Source organism: Sugiyamaella lignohabitans, chromosome D (genome assembly GCF_001640025.1).
Source record: "Sugiyamaella lignohabitans strain CBS 10342 chromosome D, complete sequence".
Taxonomy (NCBI): Eukaryota; Fungi; Ascomycota; class Dipodascomycetes; order Dipodascales; family Trichomonascaceae; genus Sugiyamaella; species Sugiyamaella lignohabitans.
In genome coordinates this window covers 1238245-1263616 of record NC_031673.1, presented here as the reverse complement: position 1 = coordinate 1263616, position 25372 = coordinate 1238245, and the positions used below count along the sequence as shown (strand labels likewise).

Genomic DNA, 25372 nt, shown 5'->3' with positions numbered 1-25372 from the left:
ACCTTGTTTTTTGAGTGATTATTCACTCTAAAGGACTTTTTTTTGTAATACTACTTTTATTCGATTTGCTAAGGTGTGTCGGGGCAACGCCCAGACCCTTTAAAATCTAGGTTCTCGTGAACTGTTCATATCTATTAAATAGCCAGTTTCGTTAGACTGGATGCAAAGTTCGATATCTGTTTAAGAGGCACACAGCTCAAACCACTCCTGTGGCGGTGTTTGCAATTCTAGCTTGTCTGGGAGCACTGAAAATTGCATTAGCATCCCAGCTGCGGTATGCCATAAAATGTGACCTGCTCATGTTAATGAATGTCGCGACGTTTTTATGCTCTTTAATTGTCACTTACAGTGAAACGTCCATATGCCTGGATTATCAGCTACAAATCTGACTAAAGCCCAGCCGAATCCTGTTACTTGTACAGTGTCACGACGGATGGGATTAGTGGTATTGATAAATTCGTACATTTCTGGCTTGAAATAGCCTTGTCCAGAAGCAAGAACCCAGAACTTGTAACCATGGAGATGGAATGGATGAGCTCTGAGTAGATGTTAGAACCTTACTGACAAAATTTCACTTCATGCACTTACCCATCGTCATAGTTGTTTATTAGTAAATCAACAACCATCGGTTTATCAATAGTAACTACCATGTCCCCATTAGCCCACTCAGGTGTAACCGATGAATCACTGAATATTTGACTTATTTGTCCGCGGTCAATGCTATTGTAAATCTCATTTAAAGTTGAATAATTTGATGCATGCTTTTTGTAAGTAGAAGAATTGAAATAACCCAAAGAAATTTGATGGGCACCAATCATGAACGACGCATCAAGGTGTATTAATGTGTCAGGTTCAGGAGCCACAAGCGGGAAGGACGGTATAAGCAGGGTTTCATTTAATTCCAGACATTTCACTGTTCCATCTAGCTGATGCGATTTTGGGGTCTCAGGTAGAGACGGCGGAACTCCGTCATTTGCGATTGTCAACCTAGTCATCTCCGGGTATGAGAGAATGGCCCGCAATTCAGGATCCAAATGAGGATTTTCACCATCATAGCAATGGGTGTTCATAGATGCTCTCAGCCAGTGACCAGCAGAAACAGAGGTTTGATTCATGGTAACTAATACTGAGTATCGTTGAGCGTTTGCTAACCGCAATGCTTCAATGGGCAACGGTTCTGTGTTAACACCATCAGCTTCCACCACTTGAAGTATGTGGTTGTCAATAGAAAAGTCAAATTCAGAGAATCCGCCAGCACTTATGATACGCAATCTATATGTCTTATCCTCTAGCACAGGAATAATTGCATAATCACTTGTGTTTTTGCATGAATAGTTTCCGCTGGGCTCAAGTCTAGTACAATCAAAATAATTTTTACCTTGAATCAGACCAGAATCAGGGATAGGTTCCGCATTTTCAACATCTGGTGCAATATAAGACTGGATCAAATCATAAGAGTTCTCAAAATAAAGATCACTCAACAGAATTACCATTTCCTCATCATATAGATCCTTGTATTTTTCATCTTCTTTCTTTGAATGGATAACAACAGGACCAAAGACACCTTCAAGATATTGTGTACTGTAATGCGAGTGATACCAGTAGGTACCCCAAATATTATCCAATGTGAAGTTATAAGTAAAAGACTTTCCAGGTGCGATGCCGCACTGGGTTATACCTTCAGCTCCGTCCATGTAGTTCGTGCCATTCTGGTGCAGTCCGTGAAAGTGAAGTGCCGATGACGTTGAGGCGTTATTGAGGAAGTTTATAATAATCCTATCCCCCTCATTAGCCTGGATCAATGGGCCAGGGAATTTGCCATTGATGAGAGTCATAGTTTTCTTCACGCCAGCTGGGTACGTATCCTCAACTTCACTAATTGTAAAGTTGTATTCCCTCGTAGTAGGGGGAACATCTGAGTTCCATTTGCCAAATCTTGAGAGATGATACTCTCTTGACGTGTCCAGCTGCCATGATTGAATGGCAGCACCATAGATAGTGGAGTTCGGTGCTCCTGCACCATCATCACTAGTTATCATGTCATATAAGTTCGAATACAGTCCTCCAACATTGGGCTCATCATACTTCACGTATGATGCTGCAAAGAAGTAAGGTAGCAGTATAATTATAATAACACATATGACGATGCCAGACACAACGGCAAGCATATTCCTGGTTCTCCCATATCGAGACTCTAGCACTCGGATTTCATCATCTTTTACAAAAACATTCTGAGTCCTACCGTCCAAACGGTCATAGGATGACATAGCTATGAATATTGCAACTCAATAGAATCCTTGTTGCCAAATCATCTGCCTCTATTGGATATATATTGACGGCAGCAAATCACAATTATGTTAATTTCCAATGCCGTTCTATATTGAGATAAACTTTACTCTTGCTTTCTAAGATTAGACTAACTTTAATAAAGTGGACCTTGGCTTTGGCGTCATTACCAGTATAAGTAGCCTCTATTTTAAATTTTGCGAGACATCATGGGTAGAAAGAGATTTTTATTTTAAGGATGCGACGGCACTGAGCACGTGGAATTAAACTGTATATGTATGGTTTCCTGTATAGAGCCTAATGCATATGCCCTAGCAACGGTTTTTTAGTGATTGTGCCTGCATATGACAGACAGATTAAGCTCATTTCAAGGGATGCATACTGACTCGACGGGGAAAAATATTGTCATCGGTGGATCAGAAGCCCCGAATGTCTCAGAAGGCTTGCTGTATTATACCATTTTGTATAAGAAGGTTGTTACCTGAAACTAAGTGTATGGGTAAGTTCTGATTTTGGTAGGACGGGGTACGACTTGAAATGTTTGCAAACAGATACTGAACGATAAACGAACAGTACCGTCCTCATTTCAAGTAAAATACTCTCATGAATCGTAAATACGAACAACTGTTCTCTCTTAAATATCCTGTATGGAATATAGGATAAAAGGCTTGAATTAATGGTTCCAGTCCTCAGCCTTGCATATAGTGGGTGAGATGAGATCTATCTAGAGCCTAATCTCATGCAAGCCGCGTTTGCTTACGTATGGCGGGCGAACCACTCCTTATAGAATGGCTAAAAAAAAGAAGAGCTTCTCAAGTTCGAAGCGGCCAACGACACCACCAAGGCCAGAGTCGAAAGCATCACCGTCACTAGCTATGAAATCGGATGAATCGAATCTTAACCAAGGCGGTATTGGCGTTGATGCTGGTTCATCCCAATCCTACTCACATGACGAGACAGACCAACTGTTGCCATCAGTATCGCTAGAAAGAGAAAAGGAACGAGATGAAATGCAGACCAATAGAGACGGCGAGGAAGACCGTGGAAACAGAAAATTTCTGCGCCAGCGGTCTTCTGTTAATAACTTACGCGAATCAGAGGAAACAAATTTCCCTAAACGGGATCGATCCGGATCGGCTAATATAAGGCCGTTGACACTATGGGATTATCTACTTTTGGAGTTGGGTGACAATGGTCTCGCTCTTTCAGGACAAGATAAAGCAGAACATCTGTCAAATGTGATCAAGATTCCCTTATATTTGGAAAGAGTTATTTTCTTTGGAATGCTAACATGTTTGGACTCCTTTCTTTATATTTTCACGATTCTACCACTACGCATTATATATTCATTTTACCGCATCATCATATTTCGTGCCTCAAATGCTCGGAAGTCTGATGCTTTGAAGGGTGTTATTCTTATTGTAGTTCTGCATTCCATGTTGCAGTTGGATACAAGTCGGATTTACCACAATATCAGGGGACAGGCCGCGATCAAATTATATGTTATGATTAACGTACTGGAGGTCGCCGACAAATTGTGCTCTGCCCTCGGTCAGGACATGATTGAGTGCTTGTTCTCTGCCGGGACTCTTAGTAGCTCCTGGAGACTACCTGTTTTTGCCATATTGGTGGGTGGGTATTTCTACGCTCACTGTTTAATCATGCTTTACCAAACCATCACATTGAATGTAGCTGTGAATTCATATTCCAATGCATTGCTCACATTGCTTTTAAGTAACCAATTTTCGGAGATAAAGGGTGCAGTTTTCAAGAAGTTTGAACGAGAAGAACTTTTCCAGTTGACTTGCGCTGATATAACCGAACGGTTTCAATTGATGGTGATTTTGTTGGTGATTGGTGTGAGAAACGCAGTTGAAGTTAGTAACGTTGGCCTCATTCCTGCGTCATGGGCGGGTTGGAACCGTTGGCTTGGTGCCTTGTTTGGCCCTGCTGTAGTCGTAGTCGGCTCAGAAGTGATTGTGGACAGTATGAAGCATGCTTATGTTACCAAATTCAATAGTTTAAAGCCCAAGATTTACCGCAAGTTCTTGGATGTATTGGCTATGGATTACGCTGATAATGCTCTGTCTGATCAAATTGTAAGTAGACGCACGGGATTACCGGTATATCCTCTGGCCATTGTTTCTGCAAAAATGCTCTTACAGTCTTATAATATGTGGATTGAGCAAAGTACCAGCGTTAGTGTTGGAAATACTAGTCAATCCCCTACTGCTACTATCAGATTGAACTTGGCTAAAACTGCTCCACCCTCAGTCTTAAATAAAATCGACATTTTCTTAGCAAAGATGGGGTTTTGGCCCGCTTTATCATCACCCTCTCCAACACCAACACCGAGCCAATTGATAGAAACAAATAACTCTTCTACAGTTGCGAGTTTCTTTGATCATTTCGAGATACCTTTCGAAGCCTTATCTATTCTGAATACCCTGGTGATATGTAGCATTATTTACATCGTGCTACTGTTTGTTAAACTTGTTCTGGGAGTGCTTCTTCTTCGCTACTCGACTAAGCGATGTGCTGTTGTTCGCCGTTATAGACAAAATCGAAGCCATAAAGCTCGTGATGATTATTCTGATGTCAAACCAACCGGTGTTCTCGATGAAAAGATACGGTCTGGATTGTATGAGCCTGAAGAGGATGTCCCAAATGCCAAGAAGCCCAAATATTCGTCTACAAGCGATGGATACGGTGATCTGATAGGGGTGTCACGGTTTAAAATGTCTTCGAAAAGAATTTGGTAAGTCACCATGAGATTCTATTTATTTTTTATTTAGATTTACGAAAAGTCGTATATATATATCAATATTTACAAATGCTGTTATCAATTAATAACGTGTGTTTACTATGTACATGCTTGGAATTGTACTTTTATAAAAGTGATCCTAAGCTTTTTATAATCGCTTCGATGCTTTGTTAACAGCTTTATCAGCAGTCTGAGAAAGCAACGTAATAAGACGTCTGACTCTAGATGGTGGCAAACGTAACCGGGCAAGAAGAACAAGAACAGATGTTAAGAAAGCCAAACTTCCCGCTTGATGACTGGCCGCTAAAGGGGTAGGGACTACCCACAGCAGTGTAGAAATACCTAACGCAGCCTGGAGAGTCACGAAGCCCAGAGCAGTAGCACTACCTCTAATGACCGATCGTGGAACAAATGCTTTGAATCTCAAGCTATACAGGTGCATGGCCAGCGTAGCAGTCCATGTACTAACCGCCAATACTCTATGGTTGAATTGAACAGTTGTCGGATTTTCCAGCATGTTCTTCCAAAATAGATTGAATTGTGAAGTATCAGTTGCATATTGAGGACTGAACATTTCATTTCGAGATGGAACGATTGTTTCACCCATATAGGGGAAAGAGTTGTAGATAAGACCAGCATCAAGTCCTGCGACAAAAGCTCCAGACATGGATGTTAGAAAGGTAAGACAAGCGAGAGAAAATACAACTCTTCTCAATGGTTTCACAACAGGACTGGACAACGCAGTGATCTCTTTCAAAGCGGCCTGGGGGTTGCGAATCCATCTAGATTCTCTAATAGTGTCCAATCCAGTATTAATCATCGCAATGTAGAGTAAAAATGCAGCTCCCAAATGAGTGGCCAGTCTATATTGCGATACTCTCGGATGAGCCCCTGGCTGATCCAAGAAATCTTGATCAAGACCAGATTTCACCATCCACCATCCAATAAATCCTTGAAGCCCCAGTAGACCAGATATTAGCACCAAGCGCTTTGTAGTGAGAGCACTAGTCTTCTTGGCAAAAACAAAGTAAGCTGCTGGTAGAACGAAAACCAATCCAATTGTACGACCCCAAAGACGATGAGACCATTCCATGTAATAAATGAATTTATATTCATCAAGTGTGATGTTCGAATTTAAAATTTTAAATTCTGGCGAGGCTTTGTATAATTCAAACTCTTTCTCCCAGTCTTCTTGAGACAATGGGGGGATGGACCCGGTTACTGGCTTCCATTCAGTAATACTGAGTCCTGATTCAGTCAATCGTGTCAAGCCGCCTAAAATAACTATTCCAAAAACAAGTCCAGCGCTTCCTATTAACCAATAGCCTACGTATTTCGAAGAGTTTGCTGGTGTCCGCTTTGCTGAGGTCTTGGGGTGAGAGCTGTTTTGCGCCTTATTTAAGATTTCAGAAACTAGCTTTTTTTGACGCTGAATATTGGAGGAGTCTGACAAGCTAGTAGAATCCGATAGGATACTTGTGGTGGTTGAAAATTTTCTGGAAGTCTCCAGTTTTGGAGTTATGATCTTAGTTGCCCTCATACTTCTCAAGCAACCCGTTGAGAATCCACGGCCTTTTGCACCACCTCGAAAAATACCCCTAGAAATATGCTTGCTACTGACAATACTAGTCTTGCCTTTGGAGAGACCAAAAGAAAATAAACTAGGTACCGTCTTTGGTACGTTTGAGACCCGCTCCACACAGGATTTCGATCCACAGGAACGGGCTACAGAGGAAATAGACATATTCCTAAGGAAAAAAAATTGGGACCGCGCTAGCGGAGTCATCTTCCAATAGCAATTGTCCCCAAAAAGCTAGAACACAGGGCTCTGGGTATCGAACGATAAATTCTAAGATTATCCAGTGGTATGACTTTCCACAGCCTGCAATTTGTTGAAACAAAATCTAGGCGGGTAGCCGTATATCTGCGGGATAATTAGCGCGTGGGCGCATGATGGAGACGGCCCCCTGTGAATGCGGGGGATGGCAGCTCTCAGCCCATCCATGTTACGTTACTGCTTCTTGGATAGATATCTCTCTTAATCAAACCCCAGCTGCTCTACTACAATGGCAAGTTTCAATCCAGAGGCTACCCTTCAGTTGGAAGAGTCTCTTTTGAGAGTCCCTTATGAGTCGATGAGGCGAACTTTCAAGCAGGCGCAGAAGAATTTAGAAAAGGATACAGACTTCATTCGTGATTCAACTAAAGAGTTGAGCGTCCTGGTTAGTAATGAACGAGATTCTCAACAGAACACTGCCATTCATGCCAAACTGGGGGATATGGTAACAAGAATGAAAGGATTGAAGCGAAAGCTTTCTGCTTTGAAATCAGAACAAGACCAGCATATCAAAACCACTAAAGCAAGAATTGATTATTTGGCACAGTTGTTTACGATCGATAACTATGAAAGCTTTAAGTACGAGGAATGGTCAAAAAATCGACTTGATATTCTCCTGGTTGATTATTTTCTGAGGTGTGGTTATGCAGAAACGGCTAAGCAACATGCTAAGGCAAGGCGAATACAGCCAGTTGTTGACATGGACATTTTATTCCAATGTCACAAAATCGAACAAAGTCTACGGCAGCAGAGAACTACGGAATGTCAAACCTGGTGTCAAGAGAATAAAACTCACTTGAGAAGGATCTCCAGTCCGCTTGAATTTGAAATTCGCTTACAGCAGTATATTGAACTTGCTAGGGAGAGGAAGTTGACAGACGCCATTAGCCACTCAAAGAAGTTCTTGGTCAAGAATGCTGATACCAGATTGAAGGACGTACAACAAGCATCAGCTTTACTTGCTTTTAGTCCAGACACAATGGTAACTCCTTACAAAGAACTTTATGCCATGGACAGATGGGATAAGTTGGCTACAATGTTCGTCAACACTTTTTTGAGTTTACATGGCTTACCACGTCAGTCAGCACTTGTGGAATACTTAGCGACAGGTATTTCAGCTTTAAAGACATATTCATGCATCCAAACAGACCTAGATTTCAAACCTAAGATGGATTTATCAAGGGGTCATATGTGCCCTGTTTGTTCTGACGAATTAAATAAACTATCTAGATCCCTCCCATACGCATTGCACACCCGATGTTATCTTGACAGTGACCCGGTAGTCCTCCCAAATGGAAGAGTTTATGGCCGCGAAAAACTAATTGCATACTCAGAGAAAGCAGGTGTTGACCCAGAAGAAGTTGCTGATCCCACAACTCAGGAAATTTTTGGCGTTTCTGAGCTTAAGAATGTATTCCCAACGTGAGTAAGTAGTTACGTTCGTGGCCATAATGGCGCCCTTGTCGCGATTTAATGCTACCTTTATGTTATGAAATTGTTGACATTAATTAAGTATCGTATTCTACAAACAACAACGTATAGTATAAAATAAATAATAATAAATAGGTTGGAGCAGAATCCTGTGAATGAGTCAATATAACTGTAGCCGGTCCAAGAATATTGCCAATTTAACTGAACGGTTGTGATTTACTTTTCCAGTCTTACAAATGTGACTTAACAAGTCTAATCTGAATCGTCTTCATTCTGGCTCTTAGATTTGACCTTTATCTTAGATGCCTTCTTCAAACTTTCGTGATGAATCGCAAATAAGTACATTCTAGCAGCTCTGGTACGTTGTGGTTTCGATGTGTGACCCTCTTTTGATGTTAAATGGTGGTTATACTCTGGAAATGCATCCCACTCGAAAGCTCCACTTCGATGCAAGGAATACCCAGCAGACCTCGCGAGTTGCTTAATATTCCAAAAGGAATATGGTTCACCATCAAACAAAGTCACCAAAATTTTTCCTGTAATGGGATTTATCATATGTCTAGCGGACTTGAAAAATGATAACATCAACTCTTGATGTTGACGAATATTACGATCCTGATCCTTGATAGAATTACCAAGGTGAGGAAAGTTGAAAACACACATATCATACCGGCCAATGTTTTGTCTCAACGGTTTACTTTTCTCCAACATAGTGCCATCTATCTCGAAGAAAGTTTCAGCTTTTGCGCTCTCTCTCAAATAATCCAAGTGTAATCGGACAGTGCTCGGGTACTTCACTAAAAGTTGTTGCTCGCTGTCTAAACTAGTAGCGGTCAGGAAACATACCAAATCCTGTCGCAGCATTGAGTAAGCAAATGAGTAGTCACCTTCTCCAATCAATAGTACCTTATTCTGTCTTTCGAAAGGGATCCAATAGCGTTTTGTAGTCATAGTTGTTTCTTCGCTTGTAACATCTTTCTGTTTCTTAATACCGCTGGCCTTCGCTTTCACATGCTTTTGTTTCTCTTTCCGCCTTTCTTCGGCTTTTTCCCTCAAGGCAGCTTCTTTCACTTTAAGCTGCTCTTTAGCCAAAGCACCAGCTAGTCTTCCTCTACCCATGACAATGATAAAGAAATTGTTTAGAACAGTAGCAGCTTTGGTCACTGAATCAAGAATTTTCGAGGAGGTTAGGTTAAAATGCTTAGTTTCTAAACCTCAGCAGTTAAATCTCGTGATAATTAATTACTTATGCGTTGGCAGAGGGTATCATCTGATTTTTGTGAACTGTTGTGGAAAGATAAATAGCAGAAGATCTCCAAGTTCCTTTTGCCTAGGGATACAATTGACTTGGATTTTGAAACTTATCTCACTATAGAAATGTCTGGTACTAATGAGCAACCTACAACAGCTATCGCTGGTGATCCTACTATGAGATCCAAAATGGAGGCTTTAATTCGAAAGAAGCAAAAAGAGATCATAGCAGCTCTGGAAAAAGTTGACGGTGGTGAAAAGAAATTTTTTTTGGATGAGTGGGATCGACCTGAGAAAAGGGGAGGCGGTATCACTGGGGTCTTGGAAGGTGGGAAAGTCATTGAGAAAGCTGGTGTGAATATTTCCATAGTTCAAGGAGCCATTCCGCCCTCGGGAATCAAGAAGATGAAAGCTGATCATGCTAGTTTGTATGCACCTGAAGGGGAGAGTCTCCCATTCTGGGTCTGTGGCTTGAGTTTGATAGTTCACCCACAGAACCCTATGGCTCCCACCACGCACTTGAACTATCGCTATTTTGAAACTCAGAATCCTGACGGAAGCCCACAAGCATGGTGGTTTGGAGGAGGTGCTGATTTAACGCCTTACTATTTGTTTGAGGAAGATGCCGTTTTATTCCATCAGGAGCATAAAGATGCCTGTGATAAGCATGACGCCGAGTATTATCCGAAGTTCAAGAAATGGTGTGATAAGTACTTTTACAATGCTCACCGTCATGAAGGGCGTGGTATTGGTGGAATATTTTTTGATGATTTGGCAAATAAAGAACCAGAGAAGATATATGAGTTTGTCCAATCAGGATTTGACGCTTTTTTGAATTCATATACCACTATCTTAAACCGAAGGAAGGATCTTCCTTACTCCGACGAGCAAAAGAACTGGCAGCTAATTCGTAGAGGACGCTATGTTGAATTTAACCTTGTACATGACAGAGGTACAGCCTTCGGCTTACAAACACCGAATGCTAGAATTGAGTCTATTTTAGTGTCGCTCCCTCTGCATGTGTCTTGGGTCTACAACCACCAGCCTGTAGCAGGCTCTGAGGAAGAAAAGCTTGTTCAAGCTCTGAAAACACCCAGAGAATGGGTTGGCCAGTGAGATTACCAAATATGTTATGAATAAATTGTAGATAGCTATTTAATTAATATTAATGTTTTATTATAGATTTGACTCTAACTCGGCATCTACATCACGTGCCTAGCGCGATGTTGCCGAAATATACCTATCATCCCCACAATAATGGTTTCGCTTTATACACAACAAACTTAATAAATAACGATATATGTCGGAAACTGTGGATACTGTATTTGTTAGTGCGATTTCGACTATCAAGGCACTTTCTTCCAGACCCGGTTCTGGTGGTCTATCGCGTCCGCCTCCGGAGAATCGAGCGAGATTATATGGTCTTTACAAACAAGCTACTGGTATGAACAACCTACAATATAAGCAATCATATGTTGTGTATCTAACAAATACGTAGAAGGGGATATAAAAGGACTGCTACCGCGTCCAATAGGGCCATCTCCAGAAGATGAAGCGAGTAGAAACAAATGGTAAGAAAGAAAGAAAGAAAGAATGTCGCAGCTAATTATTTGGACTAAAATTAACGAGAAAGGGATGCTTGGAAGCGGCAAGAAGGAATATCTAAGTTGGAGGCCAAAAAAAGATACATTGAATTACTTATAGAGGTAAGTTGTCTTGTAAAACCTGCTCCTGTCATAATATTAACCTAAGAACTAAAGACCATGAAGAGCCATGCAGGAAGTTCAACAGAAGCAAGACAAAAGTTAATCGAGCTTGAAGAGTCGTGGGGTCGAGTAAAAGGAACATTGTCTCCTTCGTCATCGCATACATCATATGGTCCACCATATGGTCAGTATACTCAGCCTGCGGCATCTTCAGCACGATCTGTTAGAAGCGTGGGAAGCCGCCGTGGTCAAGTTCAGAGAGCGACGTTGTCAGAGTTTGGAGTTTCAACACATAGTCAGAGGGGTTATGAGGAGGAAAGAGACATATTTGATGAAAGTGGTCCTGAGAAGTTGGATGAGATGAGAAATTGGAAGAGAGATGTTACATGGGCCCTAGAGACAATCACTGAGGAAATTCATGCAATGCGTCAAAGGTATCTAAGCACACCGATTGTAAACTCAAGCAATGATTTATCAACCGCTAGTCCCGAGCAGGTTAATAATATGCGAGATAACGGTTCAAAGGATACACCTGATAAAAAATTGAGCGAGGCGTTGCTCTATTCAATTGTGAAACATATAGCAATTGATGCTCTGGCTATTCTTTTGTTCGTGAATATAGTGAAGTTTTTTCGCAGAAATCCTAGAGGCGGGAGTCCAATAATAAAAAAATTTATTGGCTCTGTTTCCAAAAGCATCTTTATATTCCTTAAACTACTCGGTGTGAACGCGACAATTCGTTGAATGAGTAACCCTCCTTATTAGTAATATATCTTTCGTTATCAGTTTCCTAATGAGTGCGCAATCAGCTACAATCAAGTATCTAACTTTAGCTGTTATCAGCGGTTAAAAGTTAATCACACCTGCATTATCTGCGAGATCTCTCTCATGCGTTCCATCTTATCTTATGCATGGGAACTAATCGATCTCCCTTTCTCCCCCCACGTTCTAACCGATTTCCTGCACTTGTCGCTAAAATAAGGGCGGAATGCCAGAGCGGAATGGAACTTGTGATAAGCTCTCAAAGTGATGGCGACGGAATATAAAATGTTGAAGTTTCCGCTATTAAGGAACAGATAACTCCCCATTCTATTCCCGTCTCCTTACTCTGCTTCGGCTACCAAGATGTCTTCAGCAAAGATCGGCAAATATCACCCAACCTCCAAATCTACGCAAGAAGCGATTGATTTCGCTCTGGAAATTAGAGATAAATCAATTGCTAATGTAGACAAGCTCTTCCCAGCTTCTATTGAGTCGAAACACTCACAAGAGTACCCAAATGAGCTTCCACTAAATACAACGCCCTTATTGAAAGAACGTCTCACACATGAGGATTACACAATAGTTGCCGAGAAAGTGTCTGTTCTATTGGAGAAAATAGCTAATGGCATTTATTCCTCAGTATCAGTAGCTGGTGCCTATCTTAGGGCTGCTGTTATTGCTCAGCATGCAGTTAATTGTATTACAGAACTTTTACCAGAGGAAGCTCTAGCAACAGCTCAGAAATTGGACAATTATCTGCGTGAAAACGGTAAAACCATTGGACCCCTCCATGGTCTACCTATTTCAATTAAAGAAATGTGTCAAATCAAAGGACATTACTGTAATTTTGGTTTTGTTGCCTTTACTGATAATTTCATTGAGGAAGATCCTGTTCTTCTGAAAAATCTCTATGCAGCTGGGGCAGTTCCATTTGCAAGAACGACAAATCCTCAGTCGCTCATGCAAATTGAAACTCATAGTAACATATATGGAACTACGAACAACCCTCATAATGCTAATCTTACCTGTGGTGGGTCATCCGGTGGTGAGGGTGCCTTGATTGGGTTTGGCGCTAGCCCGGTTGGTGTCGCAACAGATATTGGAGGGTCTATCCGCACACCTGCTAGTAACTGCGGAGTATACGCTATTAAACCCAGTAGTGGCCGTCTTCCTGGAGGCGACTTTTGTCATGCTGATACTGGAGCTGAAGCCATTTTAGGTGTGGTCGGCCCAGTCGCGAAGGATCTCGAAACAGTGGAGTTATTTATGTCATCAGTAATTTCTCAAGAGCCGTGGAGATTGGATCCTTCTCTATCACCTATTCCGTGGAACTCAAATTCTCTATTTACCAAGAAGATTAAGATTGCAATTTTGGATAACGACGGAATTGTGACGCCTCATCCACCAGTTCAAAGAGCTATGAAAGAGGTCATTGCCAAACTCGAGGCGGCGAAAATTGATGGTCTCGAAATTGAGCTTGTTAGATGGCAGCCATACAGGCATGATAAGGCCTGGGAGATTATTTCGTCGTTATATTTCGAAGACGGAGCTCAAGAACAAAGGGAAATATTGAAGGCTGGAGGAGAGAAAGAATTGCCTTTAACGTCATGGATATTTTCTCAAAATGTACCTGAAAAACCTTACTCAATAGCTGAGCTTTGGGCTAAAGCCATTGAGAGAGATGAATATCGATCGGCCTATAATCTTCTGTGGGAAGAGACTGGAACCGAGGATGGACACCCTGTAGATGTTATCTTAACCCCGGCTACCCCGGGTGCAGCACCTCCACATCACAATTCTAAGTACTGGGGATATACTGCTCAGTGGAACCTGCTGGATTATCCTGCAGTTATATTTCCAGTTACTAAAGTTGACCAGAACATCGATAAGAAGGATGCTAGTTATTTCCCCAAGAATCCTTCTGACCAGTTCAACTACGATCTTTACGACCCAGAGAAGTATGTTGATGCTCCAGTCTCATTACAAGTTGTGGGCCGCAGGTTGCAAGAAGAGAAGGTGATACAAGCTTGCAAATTGATTGAGAGAGCTATGGGCCGTTATTAAATAGAGTTGATGAAATAATATAATTCTATATATTAGAAATTTTAAAGTCTCATATATTATATATACCACTCTCTAATGGGCGAACTGGAAATCAATCCTCTTATTACCACGGTCGGTTGTGTTGGTGAGATAATCATTTTTCTCTTCCAATGTCCAAGAGTCCCATATTTTTCGCCTCTGACGGTTACGAACAATATAGTAAGCTTTCACCAGTGCATATACTGCCATATTCATAGCACAAATTCCAATTAAGGCACGGTTTCCCCTCTTGTATAGGGGAGCATCATCGGCTCTGTAAATATAGTTTGATATAATTCCAGAAAGTTGGGCTGAAATGTTGTAGAGAGCCGACGACACTGTCCTGGTCCGTACTGAATTGGAATTTCTGGACGTCCATGCTACTTGAATGGCATGTGTCGAAGGATGTGAAATGAGCACAGTCGTCACACCAAACTTTGTCCATTTGGGTGTACTCTTTCCAAAACTTTCCAGTGCAATCAATGCAGGGAGCGACCAGACCTGACTGAAGAGACCATGTAAGCACCTTTCATTGAAATATTGCGAGCTGTACGTAACCGCCAACATGGTTATCAAGTTCCCGACAGTAGACGGTAATCCCATAAGAGTTGTCTGAAACGTGCTGAAACCTAGGGAGCGTAAAGTCAAAGATAAGTATGTGCTAACCGAGCTGGTACTGGTTTGGAAAACCAGTCCAATGATATAAATTGGCCAGATATCGTAATCAGTTAGTGTATACCAAAAATTTGTCCAATTGATTGGTTGTCTATTGTGCATATCTCCCTTTGATGGATCGTCTCTAAGAATACGGTTGACTATAATTTTTTCTTCTCTTTCATTAAACCAGCCATTTTTGCCTCTAAACCATGACTTGGATTTGGTAGGAGCCGGTAGCATCACTCCATAAGCAAGCACACCAACTAGTAAAGTTAATAATGCTTCTATCAAGAACATCCATCTCCATCCCGCATAGCCTTTGACTCCTGTCATATGAAGTAAACCAAAACCGAGAAAAGATGCAACAATATTTGCTAGAGTATCAGCAGCCCAGAAATAACTAAGTCTCACTGTCAATTCCGCACCTGTGTAAAAATATGACAAGTATAATGTGCAATCGGCAATGAATCCTCCTGATCACAGTGTTAGATATTTATTATAAAGAACGACGAAACCTATCACTTACCTTGAAGAGCCCCTAGAAGGCAACGAGTAACGAAAAATCCTGCCCTGTTTTCAATCCAAAACTGGGAACCCGCGACTATACTCCACAGTACCATTTGAGTAGGAACCCATTTGTCGGGTCCAAGCTTTTTACTTATAAGCTGAGAAGGAAGCTCAGCCAGCAAAAAACTAACAGTGAAAATAGTGTTACCATTGTTGAAGTCGTTTGTTGAAAGTTTCAAGTCTATCAAGAAATTATCTGCGGTTGCTTGACTAATATTTCCCCTGTCAAGTTGAAGAGCACCAAATAGTAAACCAACGAAAAACATGATTTTAAAGTCCAACTTCCGTAGAAGTCTAATTTCCTCACCCCATGTCCACCTAAAAGACGGATCAAATCTATGAAGGTTCTCATACTCTGGACAGGGTGCATAATGTTGCGCCAACTTCTCGCTGTCAAACACGGACGGTTGAGTAGCAATGGAGTCAAGATCTATCCCAGACGGACTGAAGCCTTGCCAAAAAAAAAACTTTTTGGGCCCTGACTTGGACAGAGTGGATGAGTTCTCAATATCTGAACTCAGTCTAGTACAGCTGACATTGATTGCCTTCTCGTTATCCACATAAATGGTCATCTTATTACGTTCAACTGCGGTGACTCAAGCAGCTCTTGAGCTTTCAATGTCTCCAGAAATGAGAAGCATTTATACCCACTAGGACTTGTTCTTATCTCCAATCCGAGTGTCACCTATCCTCACCATTGAGGGAGAAATTACGCCATAGTTACCTCACAATTTCATTCTATATATTAATATCTCACCATTAATATTAGTAATAGTGTGTGTATCCTATAGCGTCATTTTTTATCATTTGCTACTAATAGTTTATTTCGATTTGTTATTCCACAGGAGATTTAGAACAAAATTAAGACTGCCTACCTGCATGACGTGATAAGTACCTTGCAGATCAGCGCATGAAAAATCTCTGCGCCATTGAAGCCGCCAAGTAATCAACAAATTTCGTCTAACGTTAAAAGCTTATCTGGTAAGCCCTAGTGGCGCCCAATTGTGCTCTTATCAGCTCGGATAACAAATCACGAGGTAAGGCAGCACATAAATATCTAATAATACTGCATTAATGCGTTGATGGCGATAACGCAGGGCTCAATAGCCACATTCCTGCATTGCAGCCACACTCGACCTCCTGCATGCGCATGTCAATTAGAAACACAATATGGAGCAGACTGGGGAAATTTGTAGTGTTGTGTGGCTTGCCTTAGTATTTGTATGTTACAAGGAGAATCCAGCCAAGTTCTATATTCAGATAAGGGTATCTGACTTCTCTAAAGCATGTACCTGAAGTTCTCCGAACAATCCATGCTGGAATTGCAAGAATGTTTTACTATAGAAGCCAGAAGCATTTCTTTGAGATTAACTTGCATGGGCAATGAGATGATTTTATGTCTATGGGGGTGTTTCAGAGCCACCCTCCGAATCCGCCAGGATCGCTCACAAATGGATGAATATGTCTGTCCACAGGTGCATTTATCTCAAGACTACAGAAATCATTCGAGAATAAAGCTTAACTAGCCCTAGTTCCTGAAAAGTAAATGAACATAACGTCAGGTTTCCCCAATTGCTCGAGCCAAAAATACTAATTAATATATTTCGCACATGTTGCCCTGGTAGTACACTCCGCATAGGTATCTAATTGCAGACTATATAATATAAATCGATTAGAATTTGTCCAATAGCACCCAATACGGTCTTGCTAAATACTCGTTTGATACAAAAACCTACAAGAAAAAATACTAATGTAGTAGTAGTATACTTGAAAAAAAAATAGAATAGCCAAAAATATCTATCGTATATAAACCTTAGTTAAAATGTGCCCAGAATACTAGTGTGTGCAATTATTAGAATTATAGCCAATATTTAATTAATAATAATAACAAATTCTAGCAACCCGTGGCTGGCAACACAAATAAATAAACTCTGTAATAAAAAAAACCAATACGATTTAAGAAGCAAAATCTGCAGCTGGAGACTAAAAATCCTGTCGCAACTGACTCAAGCAGCCAGATAACAAACAATTAGTTTTATTGATATCATCAATTCAAATTCATTTCCCCAAGCTTCGAATTCTCAATTTTAATACTGAGAAATTAAAAATTAACCGAACCGTCCTGATCTATTTATTTAATTAAGGCTTGCTTATTTGCTTATATATTGCAGACAATAAAAATAATAAAATAATTTTAGGCACCCATTTAATCTGGAAATCATTGCAAAATATGACATGATAACTTCTTAAAATAAAATATTGTAAATATATAATAAATTATTCAATAAAATATTGTAAATATATAATAAATTACTCAATAAAATAAAAAAAATATGAATGTGGAAATAAATAAAAAAAAATACACTAATTATTGATAACAAGCATAGCACTCTCAATAACAAAAAAATATATGAAATTGTATGTCATTAATCTTGGATACCACGACGGATTCAACTCCATCTATCAAATCACATGTATGGATGGTTGTTCAAGACTCGCCAGTAAAATTTAAAGTAATAACTCGAGTATACTCATGACATGACAAATAGCTTACTAGAATAGTGACATTTATATCAGTGATGTCTCATATGGAGTCTAGAGCGCAAATAATTGGTTTTGTACTTAAATGAATCTAAATTTATATTGAGCATACAAATAAATTCATTCTACAAAATTTAACATTCTCACAAACCAAAAAAAAAAAATCTAGAAAAACATGATATCTGTTCGATTTAAATGTAAATTAAATTAAGCTCATCCTGTAAATTTTTATTTAAATATGTATGTTTAACGACTAGTAAATCATGAATCGTACCAAGGTAGGAGGACAATATATATTCATAGGATCAGAAATAACGACTCGAATTTTCGGTTAATACCAAGATATATATCTAGTATCATCAGTTTGTTATCTATTACAAGTAAAACCATCACCATGAGATGAATACTATTACGTGTTTTTATATAATAATATATATTAATTTATGAATTCAATATTTTTGTCAGTTAAAAAAAAAGTGCTACTACTGCTATTTCAAATATTGCCTTTCGGTTTGAATGCGTTTTTTTATATTTATCGATGCTCCAATTCGTTTAGATATCTAGTTATACTGACGTCTAGTAGAGGAGAGCTACCTGAATTTTAATTTAAACTCCGGTTAAAAAACAAGAATTCCACACATAATTCATTTAATATCGTGTTTGTCACCATTAGGTAATTTGAATTATATAAGTTGCATAAAATGTTTACAGGATATAATATAATTAAAAGAATATCTTGCGTAATCATTAGGTTAGTAAATTTAATCTCATCTAATCAGTAGGAAAGAGTAATATAACATACACCATTGCAATAAAAAACTAGAAAAGATCCCAATTGAATACAGAGTACCTCAAAGACACATAATATATATACAGGTGCGATCCTTAGTATGTATAATGGCATCTATATATATATTCATGTATGAAATGAATTAAGTATAATATTGTAAAATACCAAAATGTCGAAGACCTCAGAAAACACGACGACTCGTTTTTTGTAGACTGACATTATTTTTGTTTCACAAGATTAAGATAATCTATGCTAGCAGCTTTTTTCTTACTTTATTTATATAAATTCATGAAATCCATTTTATTACTTCATATTTTTCGTTAATCACTGTCTTGTTTATATTACATTTTTTTAACAAGCTCTCGCGGATATTACCTCGAAGTTGCATCCCCTTGGAGCATGCCACTGTAAAGAATGCACAGATGATTTGTGTGCTTTTTGGCATTTATTAAAGTTAATCTATAAGCTAATGTAGTATATGTAATGAGCAATATCCGATATTGGATGTTCCTCATCATAATATCCATCTCCTAAATCAATGAGATAGATATCGTGTTGTTCAAGAAAACATCTTATTTTATTTGAGGTTATGCAATATAGAGAATGGGAATGAGTAATGAGTAAATATAATCTTAAATTTCAGTGTCTAATATGGTTACAGCAATACCTTTAATTGCAATCAATAGCTGAATTTATTTGAGGTAGCAGTTCTGTTCTACCCATATAGTATACTGATTTATTTTATTTATGTAAGAAAACATGTGTGGCATTTTCTTATTAATATATGATCATAGGCAGGCATCGTCACCTCATTGTTTTGCGAAATATATTTTATAAAACACACACAAATATATTGACATTATATTAGCTTTTCACCTATCTTGTCCAATTTCTATGATTTAAGATAAATCAATTAATAAATTTTGAAATTTCAAAGTTTCTTCTTTGTGAAAAATTAAATTAGATTTTAAATTTATTTAATTTTTCAAAATGTGCTTAAAAGAAGAAATAAATGATGATCTAGGCCTAGGTGTAACGTAACATAAGGATTGGGAATATGATACTATAAATTTATAAAGTAATAAACTAGATGTTTCTCTATTTTGTTATGAATAAAACTGATGGATGTATTCTACTTAGTTGTAATTATTACATAGAAGAGCAGGTGCTTATATGATCTGTGGCTACAGTGTTCCGTGGATGATGCTAATATAAATTGTAAATTATTAATTCTTGTTACTACTATTCACTGATGGAAATTGATCTTGTCTAACGATCCATTTTTTGAGATTGGGGTGATAGGTAGCTTTTTAATATTAATGTTCAACTACCTACGCTCGCTGCCTGTCTCACAGACTTTTGAACAGAAAATTTTGAGAGAACTGTTTTCGCTATACTGTTCTGTGTTCATGCACTACGGAGAGTTCCGGCCCGACGCCAAACAGGCGAAATCGATACGTCAAATAGTACCTAATTGGGTGTGAGAATATGCATTGGTGCCACGTCAAGTTAGCCCCACACCAATTCCTTTATCATGCATACTAGTACATTTTATGTTTCAGTTAATTCTTATCACCAGCACTAGCAGCGAGAAGTCCATATCCGATAAATGTCATTCTTAGGCTGCTCTGATTTATAATGTCGGCAATATAGTAGATCCCCCCTTATAATTTCCTATGGAGAAAATTGATTAAATACAAAAAAGTCATGAACTGTTCATTAATTATCTTGACGTATGTCCACGCACGTGCCCTGATCAACAGAAGTCAGTTTATACAGGACATGAAACCGTTGTATCTCCGTGCATGACATTATACAGAGTAATGTTAATTGTAAGCAAAATAATTGGTCGAGGATGTTGAGCTCTACTCGGAGATACAAAATCTAGTGCATTCTGTGCCTTATATAAAGCAGGGACTGTATTACCCAAAATCTTCAAGTTCTGGCTTTTGAAAATGCTCAAATTTGTTTCTACTGGCGTTTCTCTCGCTCTCGCAGTTGCGATTGTTAAGGGTGACGATGCTAACAGCAACGGGACGGCTATAACTGGGCCAGCCTTGCAACGTATTGCCTATGCTGGTCCTGACGGTTTCTCCATTAGTTGGAGTACTCCTTCTAAGGTGGACAGTCCAGTCGTTTCATATGGTCCATCTGCAAGTCAATTGTCTCTTTCTGCTACTGGAGTTTCCCAGACTTACGAAAACTCGCCATCCTGGGATAACCATGTTCTACTAAGTGGACTTAATAGCAACACCACATACTTCTATAAGATTGATGGTGACTCTACAGGGGTTAGAAATTTCACAACTTCGTTAAATGCAGGTTCAACTGATGCGTTCGTTTTTGCAATGGTCAATGACATGGGTACCTTTGGTAACTTGGGATTGAGTAGTGTAGCTGGTAAAGGGGAGGGGGGTTTACTTCAACCTGGAGAAATAAACACCATTCAGTCTCTTGCCAATTTCACCAATGATTATCAATTTATCTGGCATGTAGGGGATATTGCTTATGCAGATTATTGGCTCAAAGAAGAAAACCAACACTATTTACCTAACAGCACTATTGCTGACGGATTCGAGGTATACAATTCTATTCTCAATGCCTTCTACGATGAAATTTCCGTCTTAACTAGTGCCAAGCCATACCTTGTGGGCCCCGGTAATCATGATGGTGATTGTATTGATGGAAGTTTTGATGCCACAGTTTGGGGTGAAACCTTCAATTCGAGCATTTGTGCTCCTGGGCAGAAAAATTTTACTGGTTATTCAAGCCACTGGAGAATGCCTAGCAATGAATCAGGTGGAGTGGGTAATATGTGGTATTCTTTTGATTACGGATCTGTCCATTTTGTTCAAATATCAACTGAGACAGATTTTGCTGACGGAATCATTGCCCCTGATGAGCTTGGAGGTATTCAAGGGGCTGACTCTGGACCCTTCGGAGCCAAGAATGAGCAAGTTAATTGGCTGACAAACGATCTCCAAAATGTCGACCGTTCTAAGACGCCATGGGTCATTGTAGGTGGACATCGTCCATGGTATCAACCTGATGGCGATGGCTGCTGGGAGTGCCAAGCTTCGTTTGAAAAGATTCTAGTGGACAACAATGTTGATCTTATCGTACATGGACATGTGCATAACTATCAACGATTGGACCCTTTGGCATTTAATGAGACAGATTCTAATGGTCTAGATAATCCTTCGTCCCCTTGGTATATTATAAATGGATTTGGTGGTCACTACGATGGAACTGACAAACTCGTATATCCACTGCTGAATTATACTGCGTTTGCACAGGACACAGCATACGGATGGTCTAAATTTACTGTCCACAACTGCACTCACATTACACACGAGTTTATCTCCAGTAGCAACGGATCTGTGTTGGACACCGCTACTCTGTTTAAGGACAGACAATGTACTGTATCCCAACTTTCAAACACTTCTACTAGCAATACTTCTAGTAGCACCCCATCTACTGTACCCACATCGACCGAAGAAAGCATTGCTTCCAAGCATGCCATTTCCTCTTATGCCATGGCTAGCTTGGCAGTATTTGTTCTCTTCTGGATCTGATCATTTGAGATGCTGTATTAAGAATCGTATAGATAGTTTGTCATCAATAAAGCGAACATTTTAAAGTTATAAATTGAAATCAATCCCTACTGGAGTTGCCCAAAACTCGAATAGCGAATAGACCAGATTTTAATTGTTCCAGAGCTACTGGATGTAACTAAAAGCTTACCTTCCTTGTCAATATCTGTGCCTAAAACCGAACCAGAATGTTCCAACTCACCAACCAGCTGCTTGTCTTGAACATTCCATACACCCAATTTTCCTTCACAATATGCTTGGGCAATCATAGAACCTCCTGGGCTAGAGATGAATACACTGGGACTGGAATATTTCCATTCCTTGCCATCAGCATTATATGTTTTAACGCAAACATTCCTCATATAATCCCATAGACGAATACAGCCATCAAGAGTCGACGCCAGTAAGTATTTACCATTAGGGCAAAAACGTACGTACATTACAGGAGTGTTTGTAGCTCCAACAAGAGTAAAAAGACAATGGCCAGACGCAGTATCCCAGAGACGTATGAGTCCATCGTGGCTTGAGGAAGTCAAAATAGTTCCATCCCTGGAAAAATCAACGGCTGACACAGGCTGGGTATGTGCAGCTAAGACTTTTAAGCATTTGCCATTTTTGACATCCCACAATCGAACATTTTCATCTGCAGAACCTGTAGCTAATAAATTACCCTTGTAATTAAATGATAAAGAAATAACGTGGTGTGTATGACCTCTCAGGATGCGCAGCGCCTTGCCAGAAAATATGTCCCATATCCTTACAGTCTTATCATCTGACGCCGATGCCACTATTTCTGAACCCGGCTCCCATGAGATATCAGAGACTCCTTGAATATGTCCCTCTAAAGTATTCATAAGAGAGCCATCTAAAACATTCCAAATCTTAATTGTTCGGTCTGCTGAACTTGAAGCTACATATCTACCGTCCGGACTGAATTTAACCGCTGTTACTGGACCCCTGTGACTGCTATCATATCTTTTCGACCTTAGCTCATGTTCTGAAACAAAAATTGGTTTCGCATAGTAGCTCCCATCCGAAATAATTAGATTCTCCTTCTTTAACTCCGAAGAAGGAACCATTTGATTACGCTTAGAAGTCTTAATGATGCCTTCACGTACGACTTAGAGACTAGTAGTACGGCTGAGTCGTATCACGTGATGCGCGAGTGAAAATGAAAACTCACACGATCAAAATAGAAAATGGGATTCATTTTTTTACTTAGTTGAGAACCAAGAAGTATATTGAGAAATACAACATCAAGAAAGAGGATTTCAGGAAGGGTTTAAATTTGGAGTTAGGTAATATGGCAAAAAAGCAGCAGGAATCAGCAAAAACGAAGGCTGCTAAGAAACAGCAGGCCGTCAGTGATAAAACTTTCGGACTTAAAAACAAAAATAAATCGTCAAGAGTTCAAGCTTTTGTTAAGCAAGTGGAATCACAAAGCGCTAGCTCATCAGCTGCACAGAAGCGTAAAGAGGCCGAAGCAGAGAGGAGAGCTGCCGAAAAGAAGGCTGCAGAGAAGGCTAGACTGGAAGCAGCAGAGCTCTTCAAGCCAGTTGCTACGCAAAAGGTTCCTTTTGGAGTTGATCCAAAGTCAGTACTATGTTCGTTTTTCAAACAGGGCCTATGTACGAAGGGTGCAAAGTGTAAATTCAGTCATAACCTTGACATCGAGAGAAAGGCTGCTAAAAAAGATTTGTACTCAGACAATCGTGAAGAAGAAAAGCAAAATGATACTATGGATAAATGGGACGAGGAAAAGCTCCGGAGCGTTGTACTTTCCAAGCACGGCAACCCAAAAACTACAACTGATATCATTTGTAAATATTTCATTGATGCTGTAGAGAACGGCAAATATGGTTGGTTTTGGGTTTGTCCAAACGGAGGTGATACTTGTAAATATAAACACTCACTTCCACCAGGATTCAAACTAAAGACCAAGGAAGAGCTGCGATTAGAGAGACAAAACGCTGCAAATCAGCCAGAGATTACATTGGAGGATTTCATTGAGACAGAACGACAAAAACTTCCTAAAAACTTGACTCCAATTACTCTGGAGTCCTTTACTAAATGGAAGGAAGAGAGAATTGCAAAGAAGAAAGCACAAGAAGAGCAAGAGTTACAGAAGCAGCAAAAGTCTGGAAACAAAGTCCTCAGTGGCAAACAACTGTTGGATTCTGGCAAATTTGTTGCGTTCGATGATGAAGACGATGGTAATGATGCTTGGGACCTTTCAGAGCTCAGGAGAAGGGTTGAAAGTGATGATGAGGATAACCCGAATAATGAGCCTGATGGATCTGTTAAATCCGACCAGCAAAATATTAACACCAATGAAATAGAAGCATGAGGTTAAGGACGGACTGAGTAGCTGCTATAAACGAATTTACGAACAGCATGTTGGCGGGATAAATATCGATCTATCTAGAAAACGATATCCGGCTTTAATAGATTAAAGGATATATAACAATTATCTAATTGTAATCGGAAGTATATTATTGTTTTGAAGAGCGCGGCTCTACAAAAATATTGTTATTTAAGCGTATTTACAACCTGGTTTTATTTTGACTCAGTAACCTCCTCCACTTCCTCTGTAGCATCTGCCTCGCCAGATTCGGCTTGAAGAGAAGCTAACTCATCTTCACCTAGTCCACTGAGATCAGCTCCACCAGCACCACCGCCAAGGCCAGCAAGTTGAGAGAAATCAAAGCCACCAGGACCACCAGCACCTCCTGCCAATTGAGAGAAGTCGAATCCACCTTCACCACCTCCCATTCCCATACCACCAGCCAGGTTTTCGGAATCGTCAACAGTATCTTGCTCATCTTCATCGACCCACTTGTCAAAGTCAGTTTTGATAAAAGGGTGCTTCTTCTTCTCCTTAGTCAATCTTGGCCAGTATTCAGCACTAGCCTTCTTCTTTCGAAGCACGAAAAACAGACCCATTCCAGTTGTGTGTCTCTTCGAGTGCTCAACATCAATCTCGTCGTAAAACTCAATGTTGATAGCATACTTTTTGGTCTCATCATCAGAACTGACACCTTCGAACTTAAGCTCCGTGGACGTGAGTGAGACCTTGGGACTGTCTAAATCTTGAACGTTAAATGT

At 39.8% G+C, this 25372-nt stretch overlaps 12 protein-coding genes across 12 annotated transcripts; 6 read left to right on the top strand and 6 right to left on the bottom strand.

The window, feature by feature from the left end:
- Positions 1-584: 584 nt before the first annotated feature.
- FET3 (ferroxidase FET3) lies at positions 585-2267 on the bottom strand (the record flags this gene model as incomplete). Its single annotated transcript, XM_018882140.1, has 1 exon — positions 585-2267. The coding sequence occupies one exon, from the start codon at positions 2265-2267 to the stop codon at positions 585-587; it is 1683 nt and encodes a 560-aa protein (XP_018736547.1).
- Positions 2268-3074: 807 nt separating this feature from the next.
- Positions 3075-5048, top strand: EMP65 (Emp65p; the record flags this gene model as incomplete). The annotated part of the gene is made up of 1 exon (XM_018882139.1): positions 3075-5048. The coding sequence occupies one exon, from the start codon at positions 3075-3077 to the stop codon at positions 5046-5048; it is 1974 nt and encodes a 657-aa protein (XP_018736546.1).
- Positions 5049-5198: 150 nt separating this feature from the next.
- COX15 (Cox15p) lies at positions 5199-6590 on the bottom strand (the record flags this gene model as incomplete). Its single annotated transcript, XM_018882138.1, has 1 exon — positions 5199-6590. One exon carries the CDS (start codon positions 6588-6590, stop codon positions 5199-5201), a length of 1392 nt encoding a protein of 463 aa, XP_018736545.1.
- A 526-nt stretch (positions 6591-7116) lies between these two features.
- On the top strand, positions 7117-8313 carry FYV10 (glucose-induced degradation complex subunit FYV10; the record flags this gene model as incomplete). Its single annotated transcript, XM_018882137.1, has 1 exon — positions 7117-8313. One exon carries the CDS (start codon positions 7117-7119, stop codon positions 8311-8313), a length of 1197 nt encoding a protein of 398 aa, XP_018736544.1.
- Positions 8314-8570: 257 nt separating this feature from the next.
- BMT5 (Bmt5p) lies at positions 8571-9437 on the bottom strand (the record flags this gene model as incomplete). The annotated part of the gene is made up of 1 exon (XM_018882136.1): positions 8571-9437. One exon carries the CDS (start codon positions 9435-9437, stop codon positions 8571-8573), a length of 867 nt encoding a protein of 288 aa, XP_018736543.1.
- Positions 9438-9695: 258 nt separating this feature from the next.
- Positions 9696-10685, top strand: HEM13 (coproporphyrinogen oxidase; the record flags this gene model as incomplete). Its single annotated transcript, XM_018882135.1, has 1 exon — positions 9696-10685. The coding sequence occupies one exon, from the start codon at positions 9696-9698 to the stop codon at positions 10683-10685; it is 990 nt and encodes a 329-aa protein (XP_018736542.1).
- A 1715-nt stretch (positions 10686-12400) lies between these two features.
- On the top strand, positions 12401-14101 carry AMD2 (Amd2p; the record flags this gene model as incomplete). Its single annotated transcript, XM_018882134.1, has 1 exon — positions 12401-14101. One exon carries the CDS (start codon positions 12401-12403, stop codon positions 14099-14101), a length of 1701 nt encoding a protein of 566 aa, XP_018736541.1.
- A 72-nt stretch (positions 14102-14173) lies between these two features.
- On the bottom strand, positions 14174-15109 carry AWJ20_5019 (uncharacterized protein; the record flags this gene model as incomplete). The annotated part of the gene is made up of 1 exon (XM_018882132.1): positions 14174-15109. One exon carries the CDS (start codon positions 15107-15109, stop codon positions 14174-14176), a length of 936 nt encoding a protein of 311 aa, XP_018736540.1.
- Positions 15110-20629: 5520 nt separating this feature from the next.
- On the top strand, positions 20630-22249 carry AWJ20_5018 (uncharacterized protein; the record flags this gene model as incomplete). The annotated part of the gene is made up of 1 exon (XM_018882131.1): positions 20630-22249. The coding sequence occupies one exon, from the start codon at positions 20630-20632 to the stop codon at positions 22247-22249; it is 1620 nt and encodes a 539-aa protein (XP_018736539.1).
- Positions 22250-22335: 86 nt separating this feature from the next.
- Positions 22336-23346, bottom strand: SWD3 (Swd3p; the record flags this gene model as incomplete). The annotated part of the gene is made up of 1 exon (XM_018882130.1): positions 22336-23346. The coding sequence occupies one exon, from the start codon at positions 23344-23346 to the stop codon at positions 22336-22338; it is 1011 nt and encodes a 336-aa protein (XP_018736538.1).
- A 224-nt stretch (positions 23347-23570) lies between these two features.
- On the top strand, positions 23571-24614 carry TMA46 (Tma46p; the record flags this gene model as incomplete). The annotated part of the gene is made up of 1 exon (XM_018882129.1): positions 23571-24614. The coding sequence occupies one exon, from the start codon at positions 23571-23573 to the stop codon at positions 24612-24614; it is 1044 nt and encodes a 347-aa protein (XP_018736537.1).
- A 209-nt stretch (positions 24615-24823) lies between these two features.
- Positions 24824-25210, bottom strand: SBA1 (Sba1p; the record flags this gene model as incomplete). Its single annotated transcript, XM_018882128.1, has 1 exon — positions 24824-25210. The coding sequence occupies one exon, from the start codon at positions 25208-25210 to the stop codon at positions 24824-24826; it is 387 nt and encodes a 128-aa protein (XP_018736536.1).
- Positions 25211-25372: the final 162 nt, after the last annotated feature.